Raw genomic sequence first — 10872 nt, forward strand, 5'->3', positions numbered from 1 at the left:
TAAATAGCAGGGCCAGGACCTGGAAAAATACTTAGCGGCAGGCAAGGGGGCCTATTCTGGGCCCTGGCCTTTGGAGAACCTAGCTCTGTCCTCCTCGCCTTCCCACCCAGAGCACTGCCTCCCACACACTCCGTGCTCCAGGGACCCAGACTCAGGATTCTCCTGTCCCAAGAGGTCCAAGCCCTCTTCTGGGTCTGCATGGCCCCCTTGCTTGCTTTCTTCTTCCATAAAGTGTTCTGTGCTGTAGATTTGCACACCCCAACTCTGAGGGGAGCCAGAGGCTTGTTGTCTACAGGGGTTTTAGACAGAGCTTGCACATGTATGGATACATGCGGAAAAGTCTACATGTGCATCCAAAACGCCTCTCACATTGCTGGGTGGAGCTTAGGTGGGGAAGACTGGGGACAAGGCCAGCAGGGCTCCCTCTGGATAACCAGATTCCAGCCCAGAGGTCCAAGAACTGAGAATCCCAAACTTGAACTTTATAATAGAACCATTACAACAAAGCTCTTTTTGCCAAAATGGGAAGATACAATGTGTTTCAGTTAATAGTTGTGGCATGATTTGTTATCTTTAACTATGTCGACATGAGGACCATAGACCTCCCTCTGTGCTGTTGCCCTAGTCCTTCCAGTACTGGGCAGGGCCCCCATGAGCAACTGTCTCCTGACTGATATCTAATCCCCTTTTGCACTCTATTCGCTATGTTCTTAAAGGTTTGGGGAAAGGGGTCAAACTTGGCTCCTATAGTCATTCACCAAATATTTCCTTAGTCACAGACAGTGATGGTCAGTAGATGAGCTGTAGGCATCAAGGCAATAGCTCTGTAGATTTCCACTTCTTGTGTATTTCAAAATGTGGCCAGAATTCAGTCCAAGAAATCTTGTCCCCAACAGACTAATCTCAGGGGACCCTCCTTTCCTTCCTTAGACTACCTCTCCCTTCCCCAGTTCCCCATCACTCCTGGGCTACCACATTCCTTACTGAACATTTCCCACCCTCTCCCTTTTCTTGAGGGTCTCCTTACTTGCACAGGTGACCAGTTTTATGACCTTCGGGACCACTGATTTCCCTTCCTGAGGACTTGGCACTTGCATAGAGGATTCCAGAATCCCTCTGTGGCCAGTAAGGATTTAATAGCACGATGGCTGACACTGTGAATTGCACTCATAAGGCAATGCTTTTTTGTTTTTTTTTTTTTTTAAAAAAAAAAAACAAAACTAAACTAAATCCATTCACAAATGGACTCGAATCTCTGTCAGAGTAGGCACTTCTTTTCCTTGTGAGCTTGTGTGAGTGTCGGTGTGCAAAAATCTAGGTGTACCCTCGCAAAGGTAAGCACTTTGTCAACATACAATTTTGGGGTTGGGGTGGTGCATCGCCTGGTGCTGAGCCCCTTACGTGATGCACTCTGCCTGTGTTTTTACAGCTCTGCCAGTTAGCCCAGCACCAGTACAAACACAGCAGTCCAAAGCCAAGACAGGATTTGAGGCTTATGGCCCTTGAGGCTCCCAGGTGTGTGTGAGGCTGGTAGCTGCTGACACCGCCACATGTGAAGTGTATTGGGGACACAAAAATGTAGTGGGTCTGAGACTAGCAAGGCAGTGGCTTTTAGGAGGGTTAAATCCAGCCTTGGCTTCACAGGGCCATTGCAAGCTGCTTCTCAGCAGACCTCAGTCAACCTGACACCCATTTCTAACTCTTCAGCTCTGCGTAGTTTCTTTCTGCAAGGGGATTTGAGCCAGCCGGCTGGCTGATGCCCTCTTTTAGAAGGATTATAAAGCAGCAATGGCCACTGGTAAGTTCTCTGATTTTCATTCATACTTGGCCATTCCATCATTCTTGAATCTTCTTGATCTATGTTCACTTGAATGAAGCTCTGACTAGCCCACATCAAAGCCACTCCTGGAGGAGACCTGAGGGCTCTGGCTGAGCCCTTGTTGTCTCCTGTGCCCTCCTTTTGCTGTGATTCTCAGCCAGAACGAGAAAAGCTGACGCTCAGATTGGGTAGTTCACAGGTTGTTGGTAGTACTGCCTGGAGATTTCAAGTTGTGAACTTGGGCCAAAGCCAGACACCTAGTTAACTGGCAGATGGTATTCTCCCCTCCTTGGCTTTATAGAAGAGAACATTGAGTTGCCAGTGGCGCACCCCAGTGCGGGCCTCTGAGCTGTGACCTTTTCCTTTCACTTGCTCCCTGGGACCACTGACTTCAGTCTTCAGACCTATGGAACTGTTTACTACCTTACTTCCTACTCCTGCTTCTGGCTCCGCTCATTCAAGAGGAGAAGCAGATGGGGTTTAGACAGATCCAGGTTTGTAGCCAAGCTGCATACTTAACAGTTTGGACAGGCAACTTGATTTTTCTAAATATCAGTTGCCTTGCCTGTAAAATAGGATCTGTGGGAGAAGGGGCTGGCTGTTTTCAGCCTAGACTTACCTGGCAGTGCCAGAATCCACTACGTTCATTCAGTGCTGCCAGGGCACACCGAGAGTTGGCTCTGGAACTACGACACTTCTAGTTCTACCAGGGATTCTCCCAGGGATTAGTTCCTGCCCATTGCCTAGGAATGCCTGAAGTTTCTGCCATGCCCTGGGAGGGCATCTGCCCTGGTCAGAGCCTCAAAATCCTATTCCCTGTGCTTTAGCTTTTGCCTGTAACAGGGTAAGTCCAACTGGTCAGAAGACCTCAATGTGAATCCTGCTTCTGTCATGTACCAGTAACACCAACAAGCAAAGTCAACTCTCTTCTCTGCCTCCCTACTTCCTAGGGATCAAAGTGACCCTGGCTGCATACTATGTCTGTGGGCTGTTGTGAGATTCTAAAATGAATTCAGTGAGATCCCAACCACATGGGACTTGACTTTACAGTGATATCTACTGATATACATATGAGAGTAATTAGAAACCAGCTCATATGTAGCTTTAGGCTCCCTCTGGACTTAATCTTATAACCTATAAAGGGAAGGGTTTGGGTTAGATTGACACTTCCAGGGTGATTCCCAAAAGCTTCTGTGTATGTGAATTTGACAAAAGCTACACTTAGAATTTTTCTTGTTGTGATCTACAGGAAGAGTCTACCCAAAATAAACCTATTTGGCTTTGCTTAACCTAGACTTTACTAATTTGACTATGGAACCTTATTATTATGACTGCAATTACTACTGGTATTATTATTCTGCTGTGATTTGTTTTAATTGCGATACATAACTCCATTTATCTGTCATAAAACATGCCCTGGGAGATGGTCAAGTAACAGGTGAGTGGGGATCCGAAGCACTTCGAGGAACTCGCGCCTCATGGATCACACTCTGCCTCTGTGTCCCTCAGGTGCCTTCCTGATCCCATACACCCTGTTTCTCATCATTGCTGGGATGCCTCTGTTCTACATGGAGTTGGCTCTGGGGCAGTACAACCGCGAGGGGGCAGCCACAGTGTGGAAGATCTGCCCTTTCTTCAAAGGTAAACAACCAGCCTGGGAGAAGTCAAAGGTTTTCCCCAAGTCTTTCCTCACTGACCCATGGAAATCTGCTCCAAAGGTGAGGTATAAGATGGACCAACTCTCTTGTGAAATTCACAAGTACTGATAAGGTCAAGAGCATCCACTACTCAAAGTCACACAGAGAATATTTGTAGTTAACAGAATACTATTAGTGTAGAAAGTCTGAAAGCCTGGGTTCCAGTCCAGCCTCTGCCAGCTGTGTGACCACAAAGTGTCTATTTCTATGCATGGGAAATACTTAGAGAAGTGGCAGAGGTACCCAGCACACATCCCTCTACTCTCTTCTTTCTACCACAGCAGACATGATAAATTGTTGCTAGATCTTTTCTGACTCAGTCAAAGAGCTGCCTCACATGAAATTCCTAATACCACATCCAAAGCTGGTTTATTACAACTCGGATCTCAGATGAGCCTACTTGCATTTGGGTCTTAGAGTATATCTGGAGAAAGTAGCCATGATAACAGTCATTCCTTGTTCTCTAGACAGCTAGTGGCACTAAGCAAGACTTAGAGTCTCCCCAGCAGTGTTTAGGGAGCCAGTGGCAATGAGGACAAATGTGACTTCTTTGAGCCTTTTCTGAGCTGCAAGTGTCTTGAAGCATATTCTCTATACTTAGTTCTATAGTAAATATGGGCTGATGCGCAAGTCTTACGCGACATAGGTATTAGTATCCTTTTGGTTTAATTGCCACAAATTCAGCTCAAGCTGGCATTAATATAAAAGGGGAGGTTTTGGCTCATGTTACAGTAAAATCCAGGGGTCAAGTCAGGTATAGCTTACTCCAGGTGCTCAAATTGCATTGTCTGGAATTTCCCTCTAAATCACAAGACCATTTTCTTTTACATTAGTATCATTCCTAGGTATGTTCTTCTCAATTGCTAGCAAAGATGGCCATAAACAATTTCAGGCTTAAATCCTACCAAGTTTAACAAAACTACCTTATATATTCATGGCTTCTTTAAAGGTCCCAGAGAAGACTCTCATTGGTTTGACTCTACTCATATGCTTATCTATGAACCAATCACTGTGGATACAGGGAAGTGGTTCTCTGATTGGTCAGGCCTGCATCATGTATTCATGATTGACAAAGGATTCAGGTGATTACTCTCATCCAAAGCCTACAGGCTACAACTTGCTTAAGGATAATCCCTTTAAGCAATGCTGGGTAGGCAAGAAAAAAAAACTGTCTTCTCTATGATAAAGCCACAGAACTAGTCATAATGGAGCATCTCATACATCCAGAAAGGTAATGTATTGGCCTTGAAGCAGGTGATTGAGAAAAGAACCCACAGAACAAACTGGGCTGAGTTCTGATCGGTGAGTGCTTGGTTAAGATTCCCTGGGAAGCAGATCCTGAGGAAAGGACTTAAGTGTAATAAGTTATTTGGAAAAATTGTTGCAGGAATAAAGAAGGGAGGCAGCCCATAAAGTGCATGTCATCAGATCGGTTTCTCCCTGGATGAGGAGATGGAGTATGAAATATTCCAGCATATTTTCCTGGACAAGGGGTGAGGGAGTTCAGATACTCCAACTCCTGACACAGCTGCTCTGCTTCCTGGTGCATAACTCCCAATAAGTGGGAAGAGAGGGCTACAGTAGCAAGACAGGATCAGGAGAAGAAATGATGGGTGCCTGTGGAATATGGTGGGGCTCTGACATTCTGCTATAGAAAAGGAGAGGATTAGGTGACAGGGAGCACAGTGGTTAGAACCAAGTCCCCTGGGGCAGTGACTCAAGGGCTGGGCCTGGGGAAGCCAGACCTCTGTGTCCCCATACAGGAGTTGGCTATGCTGTGATCCTCATGGCCCTCTACGTTGGCTTCTACTACAATGCCATCATCGCCTGGTCATTCTACTACCTCTTTGCCTCCTTCACTTTGAACCTGCCTTGGACAGACTGTGGCCACGCCTGGAATAGCCCCAACTGTACTGACCCCAAGCTCTTCAACAGCTCCGTACTGGGCAACCACACCAAGTACTCCAAGTACAAGTTCACACCGGCAGCAGAGTTTTATGAGTAAGTCATGGACTTCTCATGTTGCATGCACTGAGGCCTGGGCAGGATCTGAACCAAACCAAAGCAAACCAGGAGAGGAAGAAGTAGCACACTAGTCAGCATTCATGTTGTTATAGGCTGAGTTAGAGGACAGGAATCCAAAAGCTGAAGGAGCTTCTGGGGTGCAGCAGGAGAGTAGAGATGGAGAGCTGATATGCCTGAAAATAGATGAGGAAGCAAGAGAGTGTTAAAGATAGATGTGGCCTTTAGGAAGTCACAAGCACTTTGGATAGGGAAGCTTCCTTAAGGAACTAAAATCAGGGATGCAGGAGAAGTTGACTGTGGGAAAATAAGGGACTTTAGCTGCGGTGGACAGGGAGGCCTATCAGAGGTGGTGACATAGGAACTGACCCTGTCAGGAGACACCTAGAGAGTTAGGGTGTTGCAAGTGAAACCCAAGTCAACCTGACTGTAGAGCTGTCCTCTGACTTACCTTGTGCTGCTGTCCCTTGAGGGCTTCCTTGGGGAAAGTAGTTGGAGCTTCAACGCAAAATTAAAGCAGACCAGTACATGCAGCTTAGTGAGAGTGCTTGAGATGGGTGTATGAGAAGGGCTCTAGCTGCTGGTGGAAGATAGAAGATTGTTAAAAACTAAAGAAAGGAAGGAAAAGTTAGGATGATTTTAGACATAAAAAATTGTAACAATAGCACACTTAGCTGTCTCCGCTTTCCCTAAGGGTGGGACCTGATATAACTAGGGAACAGGTATGGCAACCAGAAAATTGTCATTCACATAGTACATATCAGGTAGTCTACTACAGACCTCATGTGAATTTCCCCAGTCTCCTTGTGGATGCCATCTTCTGGTGTTCAGTTATCTCTTTAGCCTCCTCCAATCTGTGAGAGTCCTTTATTCTTTCCTTGAGTTTCATGATCTTGACACTTTTGAAGAATATTGGCCAGTTATGCTGGGAAATATCCCTCAGTTCAAGTTTGTTTGTTGCTCTTTCATGATTAGATTGAGGGTGTGCATTTTGGGGGAGAAAGGCATGCAGATGATTCTCTGTCTCAGTGCAGCTTGTCATGGAGACCTGGTGTCAACCAAAAACCGTGATAATAATGTTTGTTTTGTAATTATTTCTATTTCCATTATCCCTTCTAGATTAATTGATTGCAACTCTTCAGTGAAGATATCTCTATCTCTATATCTCTATCTATATATCTTCACTGAAGGTTATATATATTAGCAGCCCCCTCTGCCTTCCATCCTCACCGACTCCCTGCCTAAACCACACTCATAAAATAGGAAGACTTAAAACCTCCACATGAAAGCTCACCAACATTTCTGGGGTCTTCTGAAGTCATGCTTCTTGGGATAAGAATGAAGGAGCCCTAGATTTCCCATGACATAAGACTATAGAGATGTCAACCTGACCCCTATGGGTATCTTGTTCTGAGACAAGGGAGTGCCATGGCCAAGACAAAGGCCCTTGACATTGGCTCCCATTAGAATCATGTAGTATAGCTTCCTGGAAGTTTATTTTATTATATAAAATAATCTATAACAGTCCTTATTTTAACCTTAATCTATAACCACCCTTTCCACTCTGTCATCACTACTGCATCCTTGTATGTTCTTGAGGAGAGAGAAGGTCAAATTAGTTTCCTCCACCAACAGTTTAAATATTTACCTTGTGCTGTGCTGAAATTGTAACGTCAACTATAACATCTACCGTCACCTACTTAGCCATAGGTGAGTCTCACGTGAGCAACCCCTATACACATGGTAGCAAGAAAGCAAAGAGCATAAAGTAAAGGTTATACACTGTGAGGTAGAGCAGACAAATCCCACTGGAGCTCCATCCTTATGATTCACATGATCTAGAGCAAAAGTCCCAACACAGTTCTACTATTTTGGGCCTTGTAGGCTACATAGTTTCCTGTCATGTAATCTTCTTGTTTAATTTTACCCTTTAAAATATGAAAAGCCATTGGCTGATATGTCACATCTAAACAGGCCATAACCCAGATTTTGCCAGGGGGCTGTGTGGTTTTCTGATTCCTAGTCTATAGCAAAATTTCCCAATAAAGCTTTCTAAGATAGTAGAAATGCTCTAGACCTGCATGGTCCAGTACAATAGCCACTAACCATGTGTGGTTTCCAAGCAATCAAAATACGGCTAGTGATTGAGAATCTGAAAATTTAGTTTTATTCAATGTTAATTCATTTACCTCTCACTAGATACATGTGACCAGTGGCTATCATGTGGGGAAGCACAGGAGTAGAGCATGAGAAAAAACTTTAGGGATACTGTGCTTTATCCTATGGACCCCCCTAAGCCAAAGATCTAGAAATGAGTCCTGGTTGTGTGGCATTTGGAGCTATCCTACAACCATTTCTAGTTTCACAATCCTGATGCAACAAGACCCAGAAGGTTCTGTTTGGTTTAAAATGATCTCTGTAAAGTCTGGTGTCTCCTACGTCATGCAGTGTCAGTGTACTCAGGACCCACTGAATTCTTCAGTGGGCCACCATGGAGAATTTACAATGGGTTCTTCGCCAGTATGTCCACTTGCCTCCATCTTCCAGACTTCCAAAATTGTATGGGTCCATGGTTGTGCTCAAACGGCTCTCTAACTCCCTAGGGGTCAGATACACTCTTGTTACTTAAAGTGAACATCTGGTATAAGTAACCATACTAATTCCTCTTTTCTTCACTGACATGTTAACAGCTAACCACTAACCAGGAGTATCAGATTCTCTCTCAGCTTCTTCATATGAATCGTTTTGACTGAAGCCTCATGCGGATGTAATAAAGTTTCTGTAACTCTTATCCATCCTGCACACACAAAGAGGCCTCACAGAGGAGACATGGCTAGTTCTGTGCAGAGACAAGCTTTGGGCCCAGACAGCACTTGCCCTTGCTCATGAAACCCCTGAGACTGAACATCTGGTTTAATCCTGGAGCTGGAGGCCTGACTGTCTTTACACTGGACCCAGCCCTTCCAGCAGCAAAACTGAAAAGCATATTCCCTTAAAGTAAGTGCTGTCTGTGTCCTATAAATGGTTGTTATTGAGAGATGTTGTGAGTCACACCTATATTCATCCATTGCTTGTTTTTTTTTGTCCTGGTCATTGTACAAAGTACTTCTTCTATACTATCTTTTTAAACTTATTCTGATGAATGAAGAATGGGCACAAAGCAGTAAATGACTTGTGTGAAGCCAGCCAGGTTAAAAATGACATTCAAAGTGAGTTTGAACACAAATAATCAGGGTGTGGGGCTCCAGCTCTTAGCCCAGAGGTTCCAGTAGTGGCTGCATATTAGAATCACCTAGAGGGATTTAATACACACTGCTGCCTGGATCCTGTACCCCAGAGACTTGGTCTCACATTTTGGGGTACAGCCAGAACATGTGGATTTTTATCAATAGCTTCTCCCATGATTCTAATGGGAACCAATGTAAGGGCCCTTGTCCTGGCCATGGCACTCCTTGATCTCAGAACAAGATACCCATAGGGGTCAGACTGACATCCCTACAGTCTCATGTCATGGATAATCTAGGGCCTCCTTCATTTTTATCCCAAGAAGCATGACCTCAGAAGACCCCAGAAATGTTGGTGAGCTTTCATATGGAGGTTTTAAGTCTTCCTATTTTATGAGTGTGGTTAGACAGGGAGTCAGTGAGGATGAAGAGCGGCTGGGGCTGCTAATCCATGTCATTTGTTGCATGCTTTTCCTCTTACCCTCTCAGGGAGGAAAAAGTATGTTTTTTCTTTGGCTCTTGGCAATCTCAATTCTTATAAATCAAAACAGAAATAGATGGCATTGTCATTTCTAGTGCCGTTAGTATCTGATTCTTGCTCTTTATGGTCAGCATGTCTACCTCTGCAGAGAGATTCAAGAGGAGAGAGAGGTGAGTTGGGTCTGGAGATCCTGGTCACTTTGATTGCAGCCTAAACTTCCTTCAGGCCCAGCTACGAGCAGAATGAGGTGGAAGAATAGGATGTTTTTGTGTGTAGGACCAAGGCATCTTGGGGGATTAGATAGAGAAAAAGAATGAAGCCTTAGTTCTGCACTCTTCTGCCCTACAGACCTCTCTTCTCCTCTCCTGAGCTTGCCCTCCGCTCCTGCTCCTGCAATCTCATAGCTACCCTGAATTAGGTCCCTGCGTCTCTTCAGATCCAAGTCTCATTTAATCTTCACAAATCATGGAGGTGGAAATTACTCTCATTTTACAAGTTAAGAAGGTGTAGTTTGAGGCATGTGGCAGAACTAGGATCTGAATCCAAGTTGTCTGACCGAGGGCTTGCACACTGTATGCAATCTCTCTTCTGGTTTTCTCCTCTGTCCTGTTAGTCTCCAGGAGGACACTATCCCAGATAGGTGGACAGGGTTGTTTTCAGGCCAACAGGTGACGTGCTCTTGCATCTCTTTCTCACCTTGGCCCTGCCTGTGTACTTCACAGAGGCTGACACTGGCTCATAGGCTGCCTCTGCATTTTGCGTGGCACGTGGCTCTTTTGTCTCAATGTTTCTGCTTAAAACCACTCAACTCAGCTTGTTAAAGCCAGGAATTGGGACTTCCAGTGCCAGCCCTGAGGAGATCAGATAATTTTTTCTTTCCCCAAACCTCCTGGCCAATCCTGTTACCATCTTGTACTCATTTATGGTGATAGGGTGAGCATATCATTCAAGGAAAAAAAGAAACTGCCATTCTCCCCAGGCTTCCGGCCTGAAGCCAAAGAGCTCACAGCTCAAAAGAGACTCTGAGGCTCTGGCATTATCTGTGAAAGAGTATTTTTTGGGAGTTTGTGTCTGGTGGTAGAAAACATCACATGCCACCTCCTGGTAAGGAAGAAAGGTCTCCCTTTACCCTCATGTTAAACCTCTGTACTTTTAAATGTCAAGTGAGAAATTTAGCCCTTTTGGCCCATAGGCTTCGGAAAACCTGGATAGTTCCCCTAACAATGACTCATTTTCATTAAATTGCTGGAAAACTAAAACAAACCCAAGTTACTTGTTTCAAACCCCATGGCTTGGGCCTGCCGAGTAGAAGAGGCTAGATTCTCATTTCTTCTCCTGGCAAAAAGCTCTGGACTCTGGATCTTTTTGCTGAGGAAATATCTAGACAACCACTACCTCTCTGAATGGGCTTCAAATGCATATGGGGTCAGCCAGGCCTGGGAGGGAACATTGGAGCTATCTGTTTGGTCACCAGAGGCAGTTTTAGCAAGTTTCAAGGAACCACTGGTGGTTTGGTGACTTTGTCATTATTTTAATAGTGAAGGCAGTGAAAAAATGATTGGCACCATTTAATACTTGGCACATAAAACCATGGGAAGGTGAAGAATTAAGCATCTTCCTTTCCCTCCC

At 44.8% G+C, this 10872-nt stretch overlaps 1 protein-coding gene across 3 annotated transcripts in view; it reads left to right on the top strand.

The window, feature by feature from the left end:
• The window catches only part of Slc6a2 (solute carrier family 6 (neurotransmitter transporter), member 2), a 45285-nt gene that overhangs the window by 8246 nt on the left and 26167 nt on the right, over window positions 1-10872 (top strand). For all 3 annotated transcript variants that reach the window (XM_005388321.2, XM_005388320.2, XM_005388322.2), the window contains 2 exons: window positions 3329-3460; window positions 5280-5517. In XM_005388321.2, the coding sequence (XP_005388378.1) occupies window positions 3329-3460; window positions 5280-5517 (370 nt within the window). The remainder of the gene's footprint in view (window positions 1-3328; window positions 3461-5279; window positions 5518-10872) is intronic.

The sequence above is a fragment of the Chinchilla lanigera genome, unplaced genomic scaffold (genome assembly GCF_000276665.1).
Source record: "Chinchilla lanigera isolate Chin_1 unplaced genomic scaffold, ChiLan1.0 scaffold00032, whole genome shotgun sequence".
NCBI lineage: Eukaryota > Metazoa > Chordata > Mammalia > Rodentia > Chinchillidae > Chinchilla > Chinchilla lanigera.